Raw genomic sequence first — 27,627 nt, forward strand, 5'->3', positions numbered from 1 at the left:
TTTGCTTTTGAACGCTCTAAAATAAACTAGCAAATGTTAAATACGTAATTAGAACGTAGAAACAAACGTAGGAACTAGTAGGATCGTATATAACAGTGGATTTTAACCACTGATAATACTTTATAGAAGCGTTGCTGGAGTTTCTTCCGTCACTTCGAACGCAAGGCTTTCCGAAGTGGTCGTAGTGATATTAGCAAGGCAATAGCAACCGATCCAACTGCGATTCGGTACTTTCGCCCTTGTATGGGAACGCTAAACGTGTATTATTGTCGGGTACTTTTATATAATTACCATTGCTCGTATCAAATTTACAAAGGCGTTCAATGCGTACCATAATATCAGACTGCGATCGGCAAGCAGTAATTATGGTATATATCCACAATAGGTATCTTTCGGGGAGACCTAGGCCTTGTAGAAGTCGTCTATGGCCTAAAACGGCTATGAAAATGCACCACAGAAAAAGTTTGATAAAATAAATATGTATTAAAACAGTAATGTGTAATTAACATGCTTTTACGTTAGAAATATATAGATAAAAGAATAAAAATAGAAATTGTTTGATAAAAGAAACATTTGAATTTGTTAAGGAATTTTCAATAGTTCTCTGAAACCATTTTTGATAATGGGAAATTACTTAATTATATAATAAACCGATGAAGAATATTTCAATGGCTAAGATTCTTGGGAAAATTATCTTCCATCTTCGTACAAAATATCACACATCTTGTAATACAACGCAATGTTGTTCTCGGCTTATTGAATAGGGCAAATGTCACGTTTTTGCCGCTTTTCTATATGTATAGAAAGTTAGATATGTATCTAACTTTTTTTGAGGCTGCTTGATTTTTGAATTAGTCTATGATCCAACCTTTAAGTGGCCAGGCAGAATTTGTCTATAAATCGCATTATTCTATTAATCGTCTATTGAATCTTCTTTTACATATTTTGATATCACATATTTACTAATTCTAGCGAATTTCAAATATTACGAAACGAATTTGCGTGAAATTATTATGATTTCAAGCAAATTCGTTTCGTAGATACATATTAATCTTACAACTCTCTAAAACGCAAATAAGGAAAATAGTTAAAAGAATACTTTTATATTTTCGTTTTTTTATTCAAAACTGAATTTCGAATACGCTTTTAATATTTTGAAACATTTGTTAATTTTAATCTGTCATGAATATTAAAATTTAGCGTTCTTAATTCAAATCTGCGAAGGCGCCAAAACACCACGCCAAATAATTATCCAACCGTGACGTGTATATCTATGTGCGCATGATTGCGTATAAAGTCCGCAATAAAACTCTTAATGGAACACTGTTTCACTGAGACAAGTTAAAACAAACGATAGTGTATGTTCATTCAAGAATGCGGCAACACTGTAAACATGTCTGGCGGCGTAATCCAGCGGGTAACGCGCTAAACCAACACAAGGCTATTAATTAAATAACAGCCGATTCGCTTGGAACGTTTGAGGAATCCGCGCCATTTTGCGCGCGCTGTCAAAACACCCGCGCGTTCGTTGACAGCTGCCGCAGGGTTGCCAATTTATTCCATTACATTTAAATTATGCTTTTCGTCATTACAACGGCCTTGCTGTGTTTACGTATATATTTCATTTATTTTTAATTAAAGCGTTGATGAAATAATTTCACCGTTTCTTTTAAATTTAATTAAGGTTAACAATGTTTAATGTATGCGTTATTTTATCAACCATGCAAATGAGACAACTATCCAAATTCCACACATTTGGATCAACTAAAAATTCTTGAATGGTGCAATAACATTTATGTAATAATATATATTTATTCATAATTGGTGCTTTCGACTTCATTTGTGTTAATGTTGTGAAAAATAGAAAGAAGGTTATATTGTTTGAAAACTTACGTTTCTTTTAACTTCTTTAGATGGATTATCTATATAAATAATTAAAATTAGTGTCTGTTTGTTATATGAAAATAACTGCTTTTTACTACATCCATATGAATATATTTACGGTACATATATCATAGTTAAATTTTTTTTAAATTTTATCCGTCTGTCGACTTATTCCGACAAATCTCTGAAATAGCTGGATCGATTTTAACGAGACTTATACTGGCAGGTAGCTTATGTAATAAGGAGTAACTTAGGCTACTTTTGTTTTAGAAAAAAATCTTTAACGAAGAAAAATAAACTAAACATTTTAATTTATATATTTTTTATCCATCTTAAAATGTATTTTGCGATTGTTCTATTCAGGGGGTGGTAGGTAATTGATGTAAAAGCATTGAAGGGGTATGTATAGCTCATTTGTTTGTAACAAGATCTAAAGTTTTTAAGTCAATATTAAGTAGTAAGTAAGAATTTTAATCATTATTTATAAAGTCACTACTATGAAACTCTATTGCAATGGTTTATAACTTCTGTGCAAACAGATGGTACACAATAATTTATTATAATATGTATCAATTCGAATTTCGAAAACTATTTTTTTTAATATTCTATCAGAAAGTTATGTATTATTTTTGAAACCATAGATATTTAGATAGATTTAGAGAACCTTTTGCTACCCATAACCAATCTCTCTGTATTCAATATACTGTTATGATAATATTAATTCATACTATAGGAAATTAACTATTTTTGTTTAAATTTGGAACTGTTTGAAAAACCGCGTTACCCCTAAAGCCAATGTTTACACTTTCGGGTTCCGCCTTAATGGACGCTCGAGATGTTTTGTCTATTCCACGTCACGTTTGCCCCGTTTAATTTTAAACGCCGTCCTTCGTTCGCTTTACGGTGCGTTGTGGATTATTGAATCTAAATTATCCAATACTAAGCTAATTAAATTTGTTTTTATCATCAGAGCACAGATTGAGAGGTCCACTAGACATATACCTCTCGCTTTGATTCACAATAATAATTAAAAAACCTTTATTTCGTTCCATATGACTTAAAAATTAGTAATTTTAAATAATAGTTTTGATAAGTTTGTATGGATCCCTTCAGTGTAAAAGCCTTCGCCAAAGCTTTCCATTTCTCTCTATCCTTGGCAACTCGGACCTGTCATCTGCCGTAGCCACGATCTCGTCAACCCATCTGGCATTAGGTCTGCCTCACGCTCTGGTGATTTACAATAGTACCCACCATACCCACCATACCATCTGAAAACCTTTCCCGCTTATTGGCAGAATCAATTTATAAAAGGGTTAATAGTTTTTCAGATATTTTACTTTTATTACAATTGACTTTATAACTTATTGTTATATTCATTATTTTCGACCTATTTTTATTATACATTATTATTCTGTTTGGTCAACCTACTAATATTATGACATTTTTACATAGGAAGCCATGTATTTAAATTTAAATTTTCTATTATGATTAGCTTATACAATTTTACACCTTAGAAGAGGTTTTACTTTAAGGCGGATAAAAAAGTTAAATATAATTTTTTAAATTTAGTGTTGATATTTGATTCGTTTTTGTTTTACAAGTTGTTGAAATTCTCTTCATCTATTGCTATATTCACTACAATTTCGAATGAGCCAAGAGCCTTTACAACTTCGTAAATTGTTTTCAACAAAAGAAGACGCATTTGTAATATAAATATTTTTTTTTAAAATTGAATAGACAGGGTAATAACCAAATAGTTCAATACGTACAATACATTGTTCTGACGACAGTGGTCGTAAAGTAAAGAACGATGTTAACTCTGCCAAGTTTTTCTTCGTCTATTACTATTTATATTTATTTATCTATTTATACTACTTCGCTTTACCTAGACAATTAGTGGACAGAATACCATGGTAACAAAGAAATATATAAAATAATAAATCAGGCGTTACTTCGCGGAAGTCCATCCTAAGTAAGAAAAGGACTAATATTTAGCCACTTCCGCACACGCAGTAGTGGTCGTGCAACAAAGTGCACAAACAGCCGTGCAACAGTACACTCTGTGTTTGGCACTAATCGGTGTGACATGGCTCCTGAAGATGCCCCGTGGAGGGGTGAAACATGTGTTGAGTGATTTGACGGTGGCGGTTGTGTGATTCGCATTGTTCGCCGCATACGCATTTATCAGCGGGCTGGCGGACGGTGCACTTTGTTGCACGACTACCACTGCATGTGCGGAAATGGCTAAATATTGGTCCTTTTCTTACTTCTCTAAGACTTGTTCGTCACCAGTCATGTCAATCTCTGCTACAATTTTATTCTGGTTTATCTATTTTGTCAGTTTTATGGAGTACACGGTAATCTTACACGTTTTTGTAACTGCGTCACTCTAGTTTTGCTAAACATTAATATACCTCCGTTCAATTTACCGAACCTCCTCAAAAGAAAAAAAATCTGCGGCAGGATCGTTTGATGAGTTGACCCGGCACTTTGTCCTGAACATCAAGGCATTTAACGGTCTGTAGCGCTTGGGCAGCGACTTGCAGTAAAATAATGTATCAACTAATGTATAATTGAGTAAAACTACCAAATTGTATTGTTTATATGTATATATTTTAGGTGTGTACCTATAAGAAAAAATGCAAATAATGATAAAACGCTCTCGTGACTCGCAGCTGGGAGAAGAAAGTTCCGTATCAAATACTGGCAACCCTCTTCCAACTGTCTGCGCGTAGTAAAAGCAAAAAAAAATATTTTAAAAAAGCACTAGCGATACATGTTGGAATTAATTAAAAACAAAAAACTACACGTCTCTCCTGATTCACCGATTTCCTCCGTGTAATATGACTGAAGTATTTGAAGACTATCCTACATGTACAGGATGATTGGTTATAGGTATAAAAGCCTTAAAAAGATAAATGTAAAACTCGCTTGATGTCAATTAATATACAGTGTAGCCATTTACAAAATTCAATAGGTACAGAAATAATAAATATCTTAATGATAATATAATAAAAATGGCGTTCGAAATTCGAATTTTAATAGAAAAATTAAATTAATATAACATTTCAGAGTGATTATATAAATGTTGGAAATGGTATAAAAGTTTATTGTAGACAAATAACCTACACATTCACCCCTTTATTGCTTTTATACCTATAATCAATCACTCTGTGTAATACAAATATAAAATTTGAAATAGATACGTAATTCCAGAGACATCACAGTCTTAAAATGTAAATAAACCTGACATTAATGTCCGCGTTCATTACGGAGTATGAAAACGCGAGGGCGCCTTGTGCACAAACACAGCCTCTGAATTAGTCGCAAGTAGGTCGCAATGTCGGCACGCCCTCGCTCTCTTACGCCCCCCCCCCTCTCCCGCACGCCCCCGCACCGACTCCCGTTTGACCCCAGCCCGCCATTGACGTGCCACCCCCGCTGTGTTGCCAGCAACTATACGTACTGTCAAATAGGAGAAACATACGTACTTGTGTTTTCTGATCTAAAGTGGTAATACTGTATCCATGTGAAACATTTTATTAAATTCTGCAATTCATTTCATCGTAAGTGCTTTAAATAAATTCTAAGGGAAATCTATCTATTTTTTTTAAATATTATTTTAAATAGATTAGCTGACGACATAGTTATTGTCGTGGGAATTTGGTAGATACGGGCACCGCAAGACGGGTCATCATGGCGATCTTTGTGAAAGGTCTACGTCTGGCAGTGGACGTGTCTATTCGATATTTCAATAAAAAAAACTATCTGTAAAGGTTACTATAGATACATAATTGATAGCGAAGGAGAAAAAAAAATGTTTAGATATATCCAATGCATAATTGAATGAAAGAGCAAAGGTCGCCCAGGCAGCCTCGTATAAACAAGGAGCGTGAGGGGGGAGTCGATATGGAGGTAGGCAGGCGCAGGCCTCGAGCCTTTGGCCACCCACACGCATTCAGAAGGTGTACCTCAACCGAACCCCTGGATTTTCATTTTCGCAATACTTTGACGTTTCTACTGGGACGTGTTATATATAGAAATTCATATTTTTTATTATCAATTCAGTACGTTAATAGAATGTCAATTTTACATATTATAGAGTATGTATAGGTTGTTTAGTTATATACGTAAAAGCTATATAAAGATGTCTAGCACTTTTGCTGTCAATTTTTGTATATGTACATGTTTTTTACAATTATTCCTTACTATCCGTCCTTGTACACTGTGCTGCTGTTATTGGCCTGCCTCATTCTATTAGAAAAAGTAATTTAATATAACATATTTGAGAGTGATAACTATAAACAGTGTATTCGAAATAGATATATATGTAAAAATAACTTATAGCTGTGATTATTTAATATATAATACCATTTGTCCATAGAGTTTGAAAATTTATACGCATCATCAAACTGAGGGTACAATTTTTCTTTTATTTGAGACTGTATAAACATGCCCGTAAGACACTATTAATTTAAAATTAAAAGCAATATTACCTTAGCAAGGAAAAATTTCACACGGCTCTCATTTTTAATGCAGTAGGCCGGGCAAAAAGCCTTGTCGCCAACAGCGTCTAAGAACTTAAAAAATGTAATAAGATCTCTTTGGTAGCACTATTTGTATCTGACTTGTAAAAGAAAATGTAATTCAGTAAAACTTTCTACCAACTATTTTTTGTTTTTGTTTCTGTTACAAATTGTGAACCTAGTAATGAAATTTTAAATATTTTAAAATTTCATTTCAAAACAAGGAAGTAACAAATACAACTAGAACTACTAAAAAAGTTTGTACGTTTGTATACCTAGTAAATAAACTTTAAAAAGGTTTGTCTAGAAAATTAATGTAATATGCGAAGGAAGCTTTTTCTGTCTATTTTAGGAGAGCGTTGAAGGGTCTTTAAAAATTCAATAAAGTTATCGTAAATCAAAGTTAAGGTAGAAAGGAATGCGCCAGACAATACGAATATACTTTTAACTTTTTTAATTTTAAACTGAAATCAGTATTTCCTTTGTGAGGTAAAAAAATAATTCGACTGTGATAGTTTAACATATATAATAGAGTTGGCCTTTGAAAATTCGAACGCGTCATCGTAAACCAAATTGAGGGTAGAAAGGAATTTGTGGGCACCGGTGTCGAGGCTGGCGCGACCGAGGTGCGGCGCGGAGTGGCGTCGTCTGGGGGTCGTCTGCGCCCCGGCCGCGACCTACATCCAGCTGGGGGTCGTGACGCGCGTCTGACCCCCCCGCCCCACCCCCCTGCCGCTACCTACCCGCGTTACGTAACGCAGACACGACGCCGCAGATAGCTGTACTTAGGTAGAACGCTATGGTGCATTGTAAATACAATGGCGGTTAGCAACAGGGATTTTATGCGAAACTAGCTGTACTCGTCGCGTGGAATTTAATAAAAAAAATTAGTGTATTTATTTTTTATTTAAGATTTTTTATGAAATAAATGTTGCCTTAATAACTCTTTATTACATCAACTACCTGCCAGTATAAGTAACATAAAAATGGTTCAGCAAAGATAAGCCGGAACAGACAGACAAACAATATAAAAATATAATTTTGGTATATACATTCATATACATGAAGTAAAAATGGTTATTTTAATATTACATACATACACACCAATTTTATTTATTTGTATATATATCGCCTATTTTTATACTTGTATAAATGTAATATGAATAATACTAAATAATTGACGACAATTATTATAAGACATACATAAGTTACATTTCGGTCTCACTTGTTGTATGTGTGTTTCATGTTTTAATTTGCTCTAATCTCAATTTCAGGTTGTGGAGACTGTCGTCTGCAAGCCAGAGCCGCCGGAGTCACCCCCCAAAAAGGCTCGGAGTGAAGACTATAGCTACGCGTTATATTTGGACCCCTACGCTCACCTTCACTATCGACCCGCCCCGACCTTCAGGCCTTGGGGAAAGACGGAGCCGGCGCTACAGCACCCCGAAAGAGTCGTCAGGGTAGCCGACTGCACCAGGTTCGAGAGGGACTTCCAACCTAACGTCGCTTTGAAACCCTTAACCCCTCCCGTCGATGACGTGACGTCATCAACCTCTCCTCCGCCACACACAGACTCGGAAATCACAGCAAGGCTGTTGGATGCAGAAGCGAGGCTTGCCGAACGTGTACGAAGGCTAGAAGAGAGAGAAGCGGAGCTCGCACGGCGTGAAGCTAGACTGGAAGAACGGGAGAGGGAGTTGGATAGACGGGAGCGCGCTGCAGAGGACACGGAAGAGAAGAAACCCGAGTCAAAGGCGTCGTCGCCGAAGCAAGAGGAAGCGGAAACGCCGCCGTGTTGACCCACGCATGTGATCACGAGGCTCGACTCCGTGACCAACGACGAACGCTCAGTGATGTGTCTACACAGTACAAAACTTTGAGGTGCTGAATGTTTTAAAAGAATTAAAAGAAAAAGAAATGTAATTTCGTTCGGAAACGCCATGTGTATAATATGCCTAAAATCGATTAGTTCTGACCTATTATATATAGAGTCATCACCTTCGTGACGTGTCACCATTTCTACTTTTTACTGACGTCTCGAGCCCGGCCCCCGTGCCGGAGCTGCAATGTATAGTACACAATAAATACGGTAGTCAGAATGAAATAGTTGTACATATGTTCATATCAAGTACAGTTTTTGTGAAATCACTCGTTATACTCTACGTCATAGCCGGTTACTCCCTTACTGTCGGTTCAGTGTGTGCCATTCAGAGGGCACCGTCCCTCCCGTGTAACCTCACTCTGTGCTTTTAACAATAATTAACAAAATACTCAACGTTAATATAGTGAAATAGTTGATAAAGCCTAAAACCGTAAGCATAATTTATACAGGGTTATTCTTAAGTTTTTTACGAAACCAATTTTTATTAAGCAGTTCATTTTTAATATTTCCTCTTTTATATCCAATCTTATTATAGCAATGCGACACGTTTTCACATGTCGTACGTACAGAAATTATAATACTGATACACATATCGGAACATTACATAAGTACTGACGAATGAAAAGTTTTGCAATTTTGTACCATTATGATAACTCTGTATAAAACCTCAGCCAAACCAAATAATAATAAGATGTACCATGCATGACATTACTCGCATAATCCCACACAGCGCGCATCCGACTGTTTCTAGTGTAGTTCTTATTTTAACGATCTTTAGCTCTTTCTTCCTTTTATTTTCACACTCATGTTCTAAATTTAAAATAGGTGGTTAAAAAAAAATAACTTGACCATTGTGTGGCAGCTATTTCTCTTCGAGGTCGCGTCAATTCTTCGGGCTGAAATGCGGTGAACGGTTACCGATCTTTTTATGTTTATCGATATTCGTTACTATCGATTTAACATCGATTTTTTTCTAACTAAAATTGTCTAAGTTAGTGGTTCCCATTTATTTGTGTTTCATCGACTTTTTCTTAAGCAAAAAAGTTATCTTAATGTGTAAAATAAAAACTAAAAATTTTAGAGTGTTAATCAAAATTAAAACTTTTTTTTTAGTTAAAAATGCAATGGCGACTGCGCCAATTCGTACAAGGATTTCAAAATCAATTTTAATTTTCCGTATACCCTCTGTTTATTAGCTAGGATATTTAGTATCGCAATATTCTCTTTGGGAACCACTGATATATTTAAAGACATAATATATACATTTCGGTTGACTAAAAGGGTACGTTCCCAAATTCTACCTCATTAAAAATAAAATAATATATTATTCGGCTAAAAAAAGAGCTCCCATTTTTTGATAAAGAACTTCACATGTCAGAATTTTCGAGCAATAATAATAAATTTTATCTATGTAACTGAACACTGCCTGAATTAAAATCTAAGTGTCAGTTTTACGATTTGTTTGTAAATATTTTTTAAAATGTTCGTCAATCGAATGTATGAACGAATGATTGATTGTTTCGTATCTTTATATTAATACGTTCACACGCTTATCATCACAATATGTAGTTATGTTTTTATGGTTCGTTGTTAAGCATTTTATACCTCTGCAAACCCCGGAGACAGTTGCCAGTACTAGTGCATTTTTTTTTAATTTATTCACTGCAAGCAATATTTTTTGTAACGTCACTTTGACAGTTCTTTATACATGGCAACATTTATTTAATCGATATTTTTTTTTAATAATCGAAAGATGATTAATTCGTGCCAACGTTTAGGGCATCTGAATTAACATAGGTGTACATAAAATTCGTGCCCTAGGAGTTATGACGAAAGGTTAATAGTATCTGGCATATGCCTTTATGTTATTAAATTTGTTTATTTCTCTTTTTATTTCAAATGTAACCGATTCATTATAATTGTACAAGATTATGTACTGTATACTTGAGACTTTATATGTACGGTTGTTTTTAAATACGTTAAAAGAAATTGTGGCAATGAAATTTGTGAAATGTGATTTCACCTTATGAAACTGTTGATGTGTTTAGGCAAAGCTCAAGCATGTAAATTGGATTAGAATGTTTTTTTTTTGTTTCAAAAAAATATTTTTTATTCAAAGAGTGCTATGTTTCCTTCTAGTTGTTATTAAGATATTCTTTCAGGTTTAGGTAAGGTCGTATCTCTAGTCAGAGACGTTTCGCGAAATAAAAAATAAAATAAAAAATTACCATTTACTTTTTAATATTTTACGTGAGAAGGCACCACAGGCATGTGTAATAAGAGTAACTTATTTTAAAATAATAAATATAGTTTTTAATAGAAACTGGACTGCATGTCTTACGTATTGATACTAAGGTATATAATGAAACTTTTCTGTCTATACCATTATTGGACACGTATTTTGGTGCTATGATATTTTTGGCTTGGCTAACTTAGTGTTTAATTGTAAATATAATATTAATTTAATTAATTTCGACCGTTACGTTCGTTGAGGTTGATTTTTCGTAACATTTAAAATTTGGTTTGATCAAAAATTGAAATGGCTAAGCCGTTTTTAAATGATACAGCTCATTTTGAACCTACGACCAATATGTGTTACCAGTGTTGAATTACGGCGATGATAAATGGTCTTTCACTTCGGGCCTAATTGGTAGCGAAGAAGAGTGCTATGCTTGACATTTCTCTACCAAATCGTATCAGAAATGTGAAGTTTAAGTGGCAGTAGGTAGACCACAGCGTATATACCTGATGGGGCCGTCGTGAATTGGAGACCAGAGACCGGCAAGTGCAGCATAGGGCTTTCAACGAGCAGATTGACAAACGATTCCAGTAGTTCCTATTGGATATCTATTTGGAAGGTCTAAAAATTAAATTGCTTATGATATGCTTATGAAATGATTGTTTTGAAGTTGTCTACAAATCAGATTTTCGTATCGTAAATTGAACGAGTTGTGTCTACATTAGGCTGTTAACTATCTGAACGCTTTAAGTACTACAGTAGGTTGTAATTGTTGTATTGTATCGATGGAAAAGTTTCATGGGCCTCACTGTCTTCGTCGATATACTAATGGTGCTATAAAACCACGAACATTTAATATAAGGGCATCTGCTTGTATATTTTGAGTGCGTGAAAATTATTTTATTTAAAAAAAAAACACTTTTTTTTGTACACCCAGGTTTGATATATTTATTATGTGAATTGATATATTAGGGGTTCCGGAAAGTAATGTCGTTTATGTTGACAGATTTAAAAAAAACCGATTCATTTTTACCGCTCCGGCATTGAAAATTAGAAAACTAGATGGCATAAACTAAATATATTGTTGATTAGAAATAAAAACTTTTTAAAAATGTAGTCATGTGAATTTAACTTATAAAAGCGACATTACTTTCTCGTCTCTCTAATAGATGTAATAGCTTTGAGGGTGTTTATATATTTTCGACCTATTTTTAATCAAATATAAAAAAATCACTCTGAAATATTTTACATTATATTTTTTCTTTAGCAAAACTACTGGCCAATGACATCTTTATAAAACCTATATGGACAGATGATAAATTTTAATATAATTTAATATGTAGTTATTCGAATTATGAAAATGTTTTTTTTTTACGTTAATTTTTGACAGCAAACTATACATTCAACCTTTAAGGCTATTACATCTATATATTATTTACTAATCATCCTATATATTCAGTTCGACATTTATCTAAACAAGTCTGTTGTTATTTTGTAATTTGAGATTTAATCTCTTACATCTTATGTATTGTAAATATCGGAAAACGAAAAAAGGTTTTATTAAAAATTTCAGCTTAGTTTAGAGTGAGTTTATTATGATTTTAAGTTATTCATGTAAGACAGTGAGAACCTTATTTTGTAAATATAATATTACGGTACATAATGGAAGGGGGTGCGAGAATGCAAGGTTGTTGTGAACACTTTAAAATGTAACGACGCGGAAGATCCTTCGCTCCATTTTGTTTTTTTTTTTTCAAAAGAGAACACACCTTTGTGTTGCCATCTGAAATATACACAGATAAGTACTTAAAATATTATTACGCAGTTTTACCGGCCTGTCAAAATATGGAGAGTAGGTTCTACGCGAAAAGTGATTTGCCAGGGTATATAAACATACTCCTGTGATCTCAATGTATGTTTCTTTCATTAAAATATTATACATTTACAAGATAATAACCTAAATCAGTCGCAAAACGTTTCATTTCTTTATTTAAATATTAAAAATGTTTACTGTTTTCTTTTTAATAAACACCACCTTTCGGCTAGTTATGACATGATTTTTTTTTAATATAACAGTTGACAAAAAAATAATGCCATAGATTAAAAATAATTTTAGTTAATAACATGTGGCAATATGTAAGAATATATCAAGAATGAGATAATCTGTTAAAAAATAACCCAGATAGCCCAGCAGATTAGGTTAAAGTGGCCAGATGACCTTGTCAAGGTCATTGAAACCACTGGATGTAGGCTTTTCCCAACTGTTCCTATTGGAAATCTATAGGAGAGGCCTATATGCAGTATGGGGGTCCTATGGCTCAAATCACAATCATAAATTCTTATTTCATAACATAAAGATATCTCCTTTGGATTTACTATTGAAATAAAATAAACTAAATCTTGCCAGATAAATCTATTTTGTTATATTTATAAAATAAAAAGGAATGTTAAACAAAATCTTGCCTAACCTTTTAGACTGTTACGTGTTCGTTTTTTTAAATTTGATTTTTATATGTATACAATATTATTAAGAAAACTCAAAACATTTCCATAGTGAAGCAATTATTTGTAATATTTAAAGCCGAAGGTGGTAGAATTGTGTTCTCATGCGTAACATTTTTTATCTGTGCCCGTGTTTTTTTTTGCGACTGTATGTTACCTGTAATGGTCTACCGGCGGAAACAGCTTGATTATGAATTGTGTGTGTTTATATCAGAAATATTTTAAATCGCTTTTAAACTCTGATCCAACGGAGCGATTACTTTTCATTGTTCTTTGGATTTGCATCGATTCGACAGTTTCATTTACGCCCGACAGTAAATAACAGATTTTGCATATTATAAAGTACCTGATAGATTAGAGGGTTAAGATATATATAACGTACGAACGTTCTGTTATGCACACACATGTTCGTAACACGTGGTTTCGATGTGTGTTTTTACTTGAAAATAAAAGCTTATAAGTACCTTGTGGAGCAATAAAATGAAATGATTTCCAAACAAATGTTTTATTTTCGATTACCAATCCTCATCCATTTTTTTAATTAATTAAATAATACAGAAAAATACAATGTATTTAAGTATTGCATCATATAAACTAATTTATGTTGGTCCTCAAATATAAACAAAATTTAATAATTTCATAATTAGTTGTATTACATTAATAATTTATTACGTCTTATTACACTGTTCGTTTTTGTATTTTGGTATAATATTAGGTGATATACTAACAAAAAAATAAAGCAATATGTAGCGGCACGAGTAGAGGCTTTTGAAGTAGCCTAGGAAGTTGGAAATATATAATATATATAACAGAAGTAAAACTAATTGTGTATACCTAAAACTAGACTTCACCAAGTTACCAAATCTTGGCATGGGCAAGAATTTTACAAGGATACCAGATAATGTTCTGGCAACTTCTATAGACATAAATAAATTGTCACACTAAATGACTTCATAGAAAATAGGCACAACTTCGGAATGAAATGTTCTCCTCCAAGTTATTTAAATATTTATTAACTAAGTAATGTAGTTATTTTAAAAAATATAAAAAAAGTCTAGGTTTCTTTTGCATTTTTATTCGAATACGGAAGGTATATCTTCCAAAAGGGTCATGTGGGAGACCAATCTACTAAAACTCCACCGGTGGTCGCCCTATGTGACGGACAGCCTTATTACCCGGTTACGAACTATCAGCATTTCTATGAGCTGTGTTATTTAGGAACCAATCTTGGGATATGCGTTGTTCACGCTACCCCTGAATCCACCTCATAACCTTCTGTCACAAAAATAATAAAAGAAAATTAATTATGGCCTAATAGTATTTGTATAAATGTTTTCAAACATAAATTGTCTTATACAGAACAATTTCCTATTTTTTTTCTCTCTTACACTATTAAAACCTCTCTGCTTTGTAATAAATATCTCCCTAAATTAAGAATTAGTTATAATAAATCGTTATATGGTTATATATAGTGCCCGAGTAATGGCAACATCGTTTTATTTTTATGTCATATAGTAAATATACAAATGTGTAATTTGTTTATATTATATCCTTAAAGTACAATGTTTGTTTTAGTGTCTCAATATTAAATGTAGGATTTTATCGCGCAAAGCTGTGAACCATGATGTCTAGTCTTTATAGGTATAGAAAGCATTAAAACTTATATTGTTCTCATTTTAGACGAGTACACGCGTATGCCGCAAGATGGCGGTGCCGGAAGGTAATAATTTTGAACTGCATCAACAGATGGCGCTAGTCAATTGCATTGCACTGCTTGGAGCTGGTTGTCGTACAACGTTTTTTAAACCGGGAATTGATTAATAAAGAAGAATCCATAATATAATCTAAGAAAAAAGAAAAATTATAAAAGAAAAACCCGATATGTAATAAAATAATGCCTTGCATGTAGCATTCTGCAATTGAACCACATCAGTATAGTGATGTATTGAGACGTGACCAAAACAATGTTGGTTTTCAGTGTTTAAATCACCTATCTTTTTCTACTTCTTAGTAGATTCCTCATGAATGAGGGTCGTGGCCAAACATGACAGTGTACTGCTATTTTAATTAAGCCTTTTATATGTGTTGTGAAAGTTTTTTGAAATCGCATCAGTTCCAAGAAATTACGTAATAAAATTCTTTTTACATTTATCGTCATCATATGAGCCGTAGAAGGTCCACTAGACGTTGGCCTCATTGCCAATAAGACCGGTTGAAAGCGGCTTGCGTAGTTTTTGAACGACCTTAACATCGCCAGACGCTTTAAAAGGAATAAATAAATAAAAGAGAATAATTAAAATAAGTAAACAAAAGTGAGAGCTGTGATAATGAAAATATGAAAACTAAAGAATGAATAAATAAAAAAAATAATTGTAAAGTTCTAGAACCGTGGAAAAGAAGGCGGTGGAAGTGAGAAATTAGAGAAAAAAAATAAAAGACATTGAGCAGGACCAAAGATGAATTTGTTAATTTATTTGGAAAAATTATTATATTAATAAAGATTTTCTCCACTCACGATAGATATAGATTGGACGGACGTTCTACGTTGAATTTTTAAATAGCACTATTAAATGTACTATATAATCAACAAAAGGAAAAAAATAAGAATACTTTGAACACAGAATAAAGTATGTAGATGTAGGAAGTTTCGGACACCCGAGTGAACTCATTTCCGATGAAGCTGTAAAAGCCTTAGGGCTAAAAGAACAAACATCTTCGATCACTTATCAGATGTTAATCTGTTCATATTTCCCACCTGCGCATATTTTTTTTATGGCCCTCGCTATTGGAGGCCTCTCGTTCCCTTAATTTGTTGGGATCAGAGTCTTTATTTACAAATAAGTTTTTCAGATTTTTTATCTTTATTCTTCACTCACTATCATACATCTCAATTTCTTTTCTTACCTTTTTTCCTTCACAATGTCTTTCATTCCTTCTTGCTTTCATCGCCTTCCTTCCATTATCTTATTACTCTTAGATGGCTAGGTACATTATTTATTCTTTATTTTATTACTGATCCTATTTTTTATATCACAATTTTTCTTGGGTTTGACTTTTTTAATACATTACTACACTTTTCTTATTCTAATTTAGTCTATTTTCCTATTATTAATTGACTAGTTATTTTATGTGCAGTTTAATTAGTACCTAGTTTTCTATACTGTTATCAATGTATCAACAACGTTATGGATACAAAACTGGAAAATGGCGCTCATGTTGTTGTAATGTTGCAACAGCCATCGTACTTGAAGGCTTTGTTTGTTTCAATCAGTAGTATCAAGAGTAAACAGACGGTTTTAATAGACCGATAGCTTTACTCGGAAACCAAAAACTAGCCGTCGTTGAACATACGCCATTCATGATCGATTTATTATATCGCCAACATCGACGAATGGTTGACGATGGTGCATTTTTAAAACGAAATATAACCTAAAAAAATAGTATTTATAATATTTTGACGATATTTTTATAAAAGTATAAAATACTATCTGTCTTAGTACAATTCTGTTGCCAAAATTTATTTGTCAGTCGCGGTGAAATAGAAAAAAATAATTAAAAACATATTTAAGAATGATCTATTTATTAATTTAATGTCTTCATAACACGACATCATTATTTACATAAAAAAATTTCTACACGCACTTGTAAAGCGTTGCTTTTACTGTTTTCTTCGAAAATTTTCCATTTTTTTTTTATTGTAACCTTCGCATATATTCATTACCGCGCGTGTGTTCATAAAATATTTGAAATGGTCGAGTCGTTGACTGTGCGGGGACGATAAAACATAAAGTGTTTTGATCGTTTTGAAGGAACACGCATCGCAATTTATTATCAAAATATAATTGTATTTAAATTGTAAAACAGTATTTATTTTATTGTTAATAAATTAATGTATTTTTTAATTAAACCATGAGTACGAAAGTGTACGTTGTTGGTGTTGGGATGACAGATTTCGTAAAGCCCAACTCGTCGAGAGATTATCCAGAAATAGCAAAAGAAGCCGTGGATAAAGCTTTGGCTGACTCCGGTATCCGTTACGACGCGGTGCAGCAAGCTGTCTGTGGATATGTGTACGGAGACTCCGCTTGCGGACAGCGAGTACTTTACCAGGTCGGTATGACAGGAATACCAATTCATAACGTGAACAATCACGGCGCTACTGGAGGCACGGCGCTATATCTGGCCCATCAACTTGTACAAGGTGGCTCAGATGTCGTCTTATCATTAGGATTTGATAAAATGAGCACTGGACCACTACCAAGTGCCGCATTTATTAATAGAACATATCCAATGGACGTACATATAAAAAAACTTCGAAAATTCGTCAAGAATGATAAAGCGCCACCAGCAATTCAATGTTTCGGTCACGCTGCTGTAGAACATATGGAGAAATATGGAACAAAAGAGATTCATTTCTCTAAAATCGCTGTAAAAAACCATAAAAATGCCTCGAAAAACCCACACGCGCTTAACAAGAACGAATATTCTTTAGATGAGATATTGAATTCAAAACGAATGTTTGGTCCTATAACAAAATTACAATGTTGTGCAAACTGTGACGGAGCTGCAGCTGCGATTCTTATGTCGGCCAGAGCTGTTGAATACTACAAGTTGCAATCAAAAGCTGTGGAAATTGCAGGTATGGCAATGGCCACGGATACATCACCCGTGTTCACCGATACAACTAGATTAAGAATTGCAGGATGCGACATGACAGCTCTTGCTGCTAAGCAAGTCTACCAAAAAACCGGTATCACTCCAAACCAGGTGGACGTGGTGGAACTTCACGATTGTTTTGCTAGCAATGAGTTGATCACATATGAATACTTGCAGTTATGTGAGGAAGGAAAGGGGGGACAGTTTGTTGATGCAGGGGATAATACGTATGGTGGTAAAGTGGTTGTTAACCCCAGTGGGGGGTTAATAGGTAAAGGGAATCCAATTGGGGCTACCGGTATGGCGCAATGTGTGGAATTGGTGTGGCAGTTAAGAGGAGATGCAGGACAGAGACAGGTCAGTTAAAAGTAAACAATTTTTTTTTGTAATATAACATAATATTTCTTAAAACCATTTTGTAGTAAGAAAGGAAATATTAACTTTACGTTATGTTTTGGATTTACGAGTCATATTACACCTCGTACATACTTTTTACATTTTTATTCAAGTACTTTAAGAAGAAAGAAAAAATACAGTAGCTTTCTCCCTTTTTATCTTTCGTTAGTTTATTGTTAAAAGAATTATGTGATGAAATCGTAATAGTAAATGCACATTTTCAAATTAAATCTTCTTCTTACACTTTAATTTAAAAGTATTGCTTCTTCTTCTATATTATATATAGTTAATAATTTTCTAACTTATTATTATAAACTATTTTTTGTACAATTTATTCATAGAAATTTTTTTCTTGTAATTTACATTTTATTAACAGGTGCTTGCGTATTTGTATTTAATTATTTTCATACAAAATATTATTAATTAATTATTTCCTGTATTTCGTTTGTGACAAAACTGGAATTAATAGTGTGACAGCCGGCAGCGTCCTTCTAGCCGGACGTAATTAAGTGATTTGTTGAATTAAAAAAATAAAAATGACTAATTATAATTTACAGAAAACATATATTTAAGTAAAAAAGAATTCAAATGATTTAACCTAATAAGTTTATAATAATATACCAGCATACATTATTGCAAGGTGTGTTGTTCTGGCCGATTTATTATCATTATGAGAAATAACTCTAATAATAATAACTAAATACTAGTATCAATTCAAATTTGCAAACTATGTATCTACATTGCAACGAGCATATAAATCAAAACTTGATTATCACAATATTACTATTTACAGTACAACTGGTAATTAAGAAAATAATTGAAGTTAATATATTAAAAGGAAATATAAGATACATAACACCAATGGTCCTGCAAATAACCCCTGAATTCTCTTCTTGTTATCTCACTTTTCAGTCAAAGATATCTATAGGGGTATATAATGGAATCAGGCGTTACCTCGCAGAAGTCCATCCTAAGCAAGAAAAGGACCAACATTTAGCCACTTCCGCACATGCAGTGGTAGTCATGCAATAAAATGCACCGCCCGCCAGCCCGCTGATAAATGCGTATGCGGCAAACAATGCGAATCACACAACCGCCACCGGCAAATTACTCAACACGTGTTTCACCCCTCCACGGGGCATCTTCAGAAGTTATGTTACACCGATTAGTGCCAAACACAGAGTAATCTACAGAGGATATACCATAATCACCAAGCCTAGGCGGATTGGCGATAGCAGAGTGGTATTATGGTAGGCAGAGGTCGCTGCTATTCATTCCCTGGAAACTTGTTATTGAACAGTAGCAATAGTAGTAGTAATTAATACACGATGTTTGAATTATATAAGATTGCACCCCGGGCAATCGAACCCGCGACATATAGTCGCAAATTTCAATCCTCTACTGCTGGACTACCACTGATATATTACCATCGTTTGTTTTTAAATTACGATAGGTTTTTCGGCAAGTCGTTCGAAGCGTCATGGATTATACCAAGATTTCTATTTCTATATAAGATCAAATCAGTAATCAGGAGAATCGTAGAACAAAAATAATTGACATTTCCCAGCTATTGGGCAGGTTGAAGTGGCGCTGGTATGGTCATAAAGCATTTAGAACAGATGGCTGTTCGTGGTTTAGGTTTCTGAAGTTGAAACCATAGACTGACAAGCGCAGCCAACGACGTTCACCCACATGATGCTCAATTATTTTTTTAAATTTTAGTTTTACTTCAGGGAAATGCCTTCGTATACCCACTCTCTGAGGGTAAGACAGGTTTTGACGGACTTGTACCCAAATCCTTACGTTGTTCCTCTATCATCACCTTTCCTGGCACCACCTCGGTTGAGGTATGGACCATGTAGTTTCCATTTATCCTCACCGTAGATGACCAGGCTCCAGTTACAGACACCCCCTCCTTTCCCGACAAAGCGGGACCCAGTTTGAGGGAGTACCCTATATCTCGACAGTTACTAAAGTAGGAGGTGAGAACTTACTTAGAACATCCACGAGAATCGTTTTAGTTCTGATTGTAAGGTCATTTCTCTTTGAAAATTGAAGGTTTAAAAATGAGACTTCCTTCATAAAATCCATCTTCAACGAATATATACGAGAAAATAGCTGACAATATATATTTATCAATATAAACAATAGTCATTCATACTCAATGTCACGTTCAAAGTTATTTTAATTTGAGTTTTTAGTCAAGCCATTCAATTATATAAGAAATGACAAAATTACTGTCAAAAGTATATAGTCATATCTCAATTCGACATTAAAACAATACGCTTGACTAAGCACTTGTGTTTTTTTCATTTGATTTAATTAACGAATATCTCTACAATTTTTTTTTACTTTAATTTATTATTCCTAATTGTACATGCTAGAAAACTTTCATAATTTCATAATAAAAAAAGTACAATGGGCGGTCTTATCATATGAGGCAATTTTTTCCAGACGACTATAGTATGGAATAGAAGTATATATGTATACAAACATACATATACATATACATATGTATAGCATATATACTTATAATAAATAAGGTATAATAAATTTTATAAATATAATACAATAATAAATAAAAACATCAAACTGACCTGGATCGTACTTGTCTCTGATAGAATAAAGAAAAATAGAAAAAAAATGCATTAAAAGATAAATAACCATAGGTCTAGTAAATATTTCTTAATAATTTTTTATAAAACATAAAACATTCTTATTACAGATTTGATGCGATCTACATATAGCCAGTTCTGACAATCAGGGTCATCTGTCCACCTTGTAGTTGGACGTTTTACAGCCTGTGATCTCCAGAACTTTAAGGCTTTTTTCACCATATGTTCTGCTCGCTATGTGGTTGCTTACTACTGGTTCAACTTGCCGATCCGTTAAGCTTTGGTTAATTTGGTTCTTCTTCGAATATCCGTATTCCTGATTTTATCTTACAGCTAAATTCCAAGTATAACACTTTCCATGGATCGTTCAGAGACTGTGAACTTAACAATGAGTAACACTGGTAGGAGACTCATCTTTAAACACTAAGGGATTGTAAGTAAAGGACCAATATAAATAGTAATTTGAAATAATAAAAGGCTAAGATTATACTGTAGTTGCAATAAATGCATAAAATAAATGAAAACATTATTATTTATTTATAACAAGATTAAATTTATCAGATATGCTAAAACATGCTATGGTTGTATCGTCAACAGTGAATTTTTTTTTCACTTAGTTTTGTCTGTTGTAGTCTTTTGTTATTGAATGAAATATAATTGTTTTGTTTAATTTTAAATATGATACGTTTTTAATGTTGTTTCGCGTAACAGGTAGGTAAAGATGACAGTTATATAAGACGGAGAAGGCTATGACATTTACGTATATCATAAAAATGAGAGTCTGAGTCATCTGTAGCCGAAATAGGAAAATACTTGGTTTTACCCTATAGTAGAAGAAGATATTGAAATTTAATATCTTATCAGTCTTTGGTGATTCAATACTAAGTGGGTAGATCATACTCTTATATTACTTAGTCAATCCCTTAGTATTTAATGGAATCAGGCGTTACCTTGCGGAAGTCCATCCTAAGTAAGTAAAGGACCAATATTTAGCCATTTTCGCACATGCAGTGGTAGTCGTGCAACAAAGTGCACCGCACAAACACTAACTCTGTGTTTGGCACTAATCGGTGTAACATAACTCATGAAGATGCCCCGTGGAGGGGTGAAACACGTGTTGAGTGGTTTAACGGTGGCAGTTGTGTAATTCGCATTGTTTGCCGTATACGCATTTATCAGCGGGCTGGTGGGCGGTGCACGTTGTTGCACGACTACCACTGCATGTGCGGAAGTGGCTAAATATTGGTCCTTTACTTACTTAGGATGGACTTCCGCAAGAAAACGCCTGATTCCATTAAATACTAAGGGCTTGGCTAAGTAATATAAGAGTATGATCTACCCACTTAGTATTGAATCACCAAAGACTGATAAGATATTAAATTTCAATATCTTCTTCCACTATAGGGTAAAACCAAGTATTTTCCTATTTCGGCTACAGAAGTCTCAGGCTCTCAATTTTATGATATACGTAAATGTTATGGCCTTCTCCGTCTCATATATCTGTCATCTTTACCTACCTGTTACGCGAAACAACATTAAAAACACATGATATTTTAAATTAAACAAAACAATTATATTTCATTCAATAACAAAAGACAACAACATAACAAACTAAGTGAAAAAAAAATTTCACTGTTGACGTTACAACCATAATATGTTTTAGCGTATGTGATAATTTTAATCTTGTTATAAATAATCAATAATGTTTTCATTTATTTTATGCATTTATTGCAACTACAGTATAATCTTAGCCTTTTATTATTCAAAATTACATGTGTAAATTATAAGCAATAATAACATACGATGTCCACGCACAAGGTCAAAATTGAAAATATCTATATTCAACCATGCATTGGCATCCCCAATGTGCATCTCACATATCTATCATATAAGATTTTAAATAACAGCAAATAAATAATATGTTATTAAAAAGGTATCGCGTCGCAACTGTTATAATATCAATCTATTTAAGAACATCTTTCAGGGAATATCTATATTCTAAGTTATAGAGATGACAGTTAAGTTCATCTAAAAACGCTAGAAGCAAGCCGCTCGCAATGTCGTATTGGAAATTTGTGGGTAAGGCCTATGTGACAAATAAATTACAATTTTTGATAAGACAATATAGTTTGTTTCTTTTAATCTATACTGTGGAAGTAGACTCTGGAAATTTTTCTAATAGTAACCAATTGATTTTGTCCCTCTAAAGTAATATGAAATCTAAATATTTGATGCATATTAAGTGATAATACAAGCCAAGGAGTTCTCCACGTATCACTCTATAAGGCATCAGACAAAGCGATCTAAAAGCGGGAACTTCTAATTCCATAGAATATGTAATAAAACTGAGGGGTAGTCGTTAGTACAGGCCCCTCGTCCCGTAATAGATAATTTGATGTAAAGAAAAACACTTGCCGGATGGTTAAACTTATATGATATCACAGAACCATAAATCTCAATCTGAGTTACAAGTTTTTCCTTTGTTGAACAGCGGTTGAAGCGACACGTCGGCTCGGTAGCGCGGCGCGTCAGAAAGAGGGCGATATGTACAGAGTGTAGGAACGGGCATGCAAAAACAGATGCGTTCATAGATAATAAATATGGGTGCGTTTTAATGAACGCCACAAAACAATTCGGGCCAAGGTAACCTAGGGAACTTTCTAGCTTAATTATTGTATTAGCTAGTAAATCTTTGTCAAAATAATACCTCTGAGAAATACCTAATCATAATGATATCTTAGTAATATAAAAGTATATGGAAGGAAGTTTTCAATATCCTTTTTATTTCAATCGTACAGCGTCCACTGTAGGATATAGGCTTCACCCATATATTTGCAATAGAACGACTTGAACAAGATCATCTGTTCTCCTTTGAGATGGACGTCCTTCGCTACGATTTCTGGTACTTGGTCTTCCCTCTAGAATCCTGCCTACTGCAATTTTAATTTGCCAATCCGCTAGCCTACGGCGGTTAGTTTCGTCTTCACATCTCATTCTTGATTCAATTTCATCGTGGCTGGTTAAGCGACGATAATATATATATATATTATTGGGTATTCCCAATATATTGAATATCACAATCATAATCATACCAGCCGGTAGATGTCCAGGCATAGGACCAAAAATCGCCAAGACCTGTTTTGCACTGCCATCATCCAACGACTTCTCACGAAATTGACATACCAAACATATCCTTCTTTCTTCTCCTTTTCAGCTGATGGACGTCCACTACAAAGCAAAGGCTCCTCCAAAAGATCGCCACCGATCTTGCGCTGTCTGCATTCAGCGAATTCTTGCAACCTAGACTGTGACGTCCGTCCAACTAGTAGTCGGCTTACCCACGCCGCTTCTACCGGCTTTCAATCGCCACTCGAATATATTTAAAATATGTTACTTGAAAATAATTTGTTTCATAAGAGCTTCTTGTATTCATAAAAACAGAAGAAGAAATATATTGATACTTATTTGAATGAGGAATTAAAAACCTGATTGAGAATTACGCATATTGCATAAGTTTTTAGATAAGATAGTAATAATGACGCAAATTAACTTCGAAAATTTTGGGCAAAAAGATAATAACAGCTCATTAACATTACATAATTGCGAATGTATTATCAAATTCGGCGTGGACTGCATTCAAAACAAATAATATGCACACAAATTTTCTATTTAAAACTGAAACTTGTATGATGCTGGAATAATTATTTGTTAGTAGATATATAGCTTGTCCATTACGCTGCATATATCGGGAACACCTCAGGGATTTTTTCTTGGACCATTTCTGTTTAATATATACGTAAAGATTATCATAAGAAATTTTAATTATACTAATCTTTAAATACCTCCTCAGGTAAACAATGCACGTATTGGACTCCAGCACAACTTGGGACTTGGCGGTGCTGTCATTGTGGCTATATATCGAAAATCATTTGAAGGTTATCAACAGAATTTTGAGGTCAATGTACAAAATTTCAAAGTTTACAAATACATTAAAATAATCGAAGAAGCTATAAAAAATTACAAAGGAAACATACCTAAGGATATTCGAGGTGTGTATGCTATTAAGGTGAAAAAAGGACCGTCAGGCTTTGACGGAAATTGGATAGTAGATGTTAAAGAAGAAGGTAAAGGTAATGTAACATACAACGGTAATCAAAACCCAGATGTAACCATCACAGTAAATGACGAAGACGCATTAGATTTACTTCAAGGAAAACTTGAACCCTTGAGAGCTATTTTTCAAGGTAAGATCAAATTACAAGGCAAAGTGGAATTGATTATGAAACTCCAGAAATACATTTCAACAAAGTCACAATCTATACGCGCGAAAATATAAAACGACTTTTACTTCATTTAATGATGAAATGTGAGTATTAAAGATGAAAATGATGAAGAGTCTCCTATGTAAAAAATATATCTATTCTCAAATAAAATTTATTGTTTATTTATTATATTACGACTGCCGTCTCTTTCATGTCTCTCATTTCCATCCAAAGGTTGTTTGGTAAAGATTGCCTCCAGCGATAAGACGGCCTCTTGTGCCATATGAATTGTTCCTTTTTTTACTCTATTTATTGTCTATGGTGTACATAAAAGTGTCAATAAATAGATTATTTACTTAAGATCTCTTACAATAATCACTTGTAATGGGAAGAATGTCAAATATAAGAATCTATAATGACATAGATTTGAGCTGTTTTATTTAGTTTTTTTCTTAAAACAGCGTCTCTGTGTTTGGCACTAATCGGTGTAACATTGCTTCTGAAAATGCCCCGAGGAGAAGTGAAACACGTGTTGAGTGATTTAACGGTGGTAGTTGTGTAATTCGCATTGTTTGCCGCATGCGCATTTATCAGCGGGCTGGCGGGCGGTGCACTTTATTGCACGACTATATATACTGGTCCTTTTCTTACTTAGTTTTTTCTTTCCTATTAAGTTGTCATATTATTAATTTTTCTTTACCTATGCTAAGCAAAGACAATGGGAGATTTCAGATACAGACACTTTAAAAATTGTTTGCTTATGTTGATTAACAAACTGAAAATTGTTGCTATTTTAATACCGATAAAACATTAAAGTCGTTATATGATATTTCCGATTCATTTTCCAGCAAGATTTACAAAGATAATGAGAAATTTTTCACATGAGGTCCGGAAGTAAATAAAATGTTGTAAATGATTATTTAAAAAAAAAAGTTTCCATTTAAATCTATGCGCTATATTATTATAGGTTTGTGTTATAAGAATTGTTGTATTTTATAAAAATAAATTATATACTTCGGCGTTATATTAATAATTGTTTTTGTTTTATTTTTCTTCATCATATGCAAAGACGATAGAATAAAAGAGATGTACTCGTACAGCGGTAGAAGACTGAGAATTAAGATCGCAGGTCGCGGGTACAATTCCCGGGATACAATTTTATACATAACTAGCTGATCCCGCAAACGTTGTTTTGCAAAAAAAAATTAAAGTTTTTAATTAACAAATGTAAGATAAGGGTTGATCGTAGAGGGGTGAAAATTTAGGTTTGTATGTATTTTTGTATGCTGTATCATAATAAAATAAAAACCAAAAAAATTGTCTAAAAAATAAAAAATAAAATTTAGGGGTGGACCACCCTTATCACTTAGGGCTATGGAAAATAGATAGTAGCCGATTCTCAGACATACTGAATACGCATGTAAAATTTGGTAAAAATCGGTCAAGCCGTTTCAGAGGAGTTCAAGTTCGAACACCGTGACACGAGAATTTTATATATTAGATTTGCACTTCATGCATTAATTGTATGAGATTGTCACTGCTCACGAACAAGTTTCCAAAGGATTTGCTGCAGCATACTCTGCGTACCACAATACTATACTGCGATTGCCAACCCTCCTGCCAAGCGTGGCGATTATTATATATCCCCCATAGATATCTTTGGGGGGAAATATACCTTTCATTCTATGGGCTGAAGTGAATACATAGACACCTCTTGCAAGACATAAGCCTCCTCAAAAGAACGCCAAGATGACTGGTCTGGCGCAGTCCGCATTCAGCGATTTACCGCGACCTTGACTATGCCAACGTGGTCACCACCAGAGAACCCTTTCACCCCCAATGGCGATGGCCATTTGATTGCACGAGCGATGCCTCTAACAGTCACTTCTCAAATTCTTTATTTACATTTTTAACATCACTGTTATTTTATCACTCCTGTTTATTATCTTCATTATTTTAAAGCAATGAGGATTCCAAACGCGCCCAGAAGATTCCATAATAAACTCACGCGGATTTATTTGTGGTCACAATATTCTCAATACAATAGTAAAGCAATCTATTCCTAAACTTTATAACTTAAAAAATAATTATCACTGTAAAAGGTTTTTTTTACAATCATCTGTTTTATAAACGTCTTAAATTTAATATAAAGAAATCTAAAGACATGGAAGTGTTAATTAATACTGTGTTATAATGTTGTTAAGGCGGACATAGATGCTATCAAAAGAGGTTCTAATTTTATGAAATTAAGCCTACTCTGGTGTCCCTAGATTCGTAAATGATGTAAAGTCCCTAAAAATTCCCTAGGGGCTCTCTGAAGTACAAATACAAAGTTTACGCTAATTGCCATTTACACCCTACTAGCTTTTACCCGCCGTATCAGTAAATGCATTAAAAATTTAAATCACCGCACATAAAAAACACACAGATAATCATATAACAGTACAAATCATCTGTTTGATCACTCCATAGAAGCGTCCGCTACCATAACTAGTTTCTAAGAAAGTTCCCGAATTTCATTTCTGAAAAAAAATATATTTTAAGCGCCTTACCAAACAGCATCGTCCTGTGACAAAGAAGGGTAAAACTTACCGCATAACATCAGGCGTAACAATTTTCCTGATGATGCGTGGCGATTATGATATATATATATATATATATATAT

At 33.7% G+C, this 27,627-nt stretch overlaps 2 protein-coding genes across 2 annotated transcripts in view; both read left to right on the forward strand.

The window, feature by feature from the left end:
* Snoo (Sno oncogene) overlaps window positions 1-9,336 on the forward strand; it is a 104,566-nt gene extending 95,230 nt beyond the window's left edge. The window contains exon 2 of the mRNA XM_068761715.1: window positions 7,685-9,336. Coding sequence (XP_068617816.1) covers window positions 7,685-8,209 — 525 coding nt within the window. The 3' untranslated portion in view covers window positions 8,210-9,336. The remainder of the gene's footprint in view (window positions 1-7,684) is intronic.
* A 7,606-nt stretch (window positions 9,337-16,942) lies between these two features.
* LOC137918853 (sterol carrier protein 2-like) lies at window positions 16,943-25,087 on the forward strand. The gene is made up of 2 exons (XM_068761778.1): window positions 16,943-18,046; window positions 24,551-25,087. The coding sequence occupies exons 1-2, from the start codon at window positions 16,943-16,945 to the stop codon at window positions 25,034-25,036; spliced, it is 1,590 nt and encodes a 529-aa protein (XP_068617879.1). The 3' UTR covers window positions 25,037-25,087.
* The last annotated feature ends 2,540 nt before the right edge of the window (window positions 25,088-27,627 follow it).

The sequence above is a fragment of the Battus philenor genome, unplaced genomic scaffold, assembly GCF_028537555.1.
Source record: "Battus philenor isolate CCGP_79_NKW_IND1 unplaced genomic scaffold, ilBatPhil1.0.hap1 SCAF_15, whole genome shotgun sequence".
Lineage (NCBI taxonomy): Eukaryota > Metazoa > Arthropoda > Insecta > Lepidoptera > Papilionidae > Battus > Battus philenor.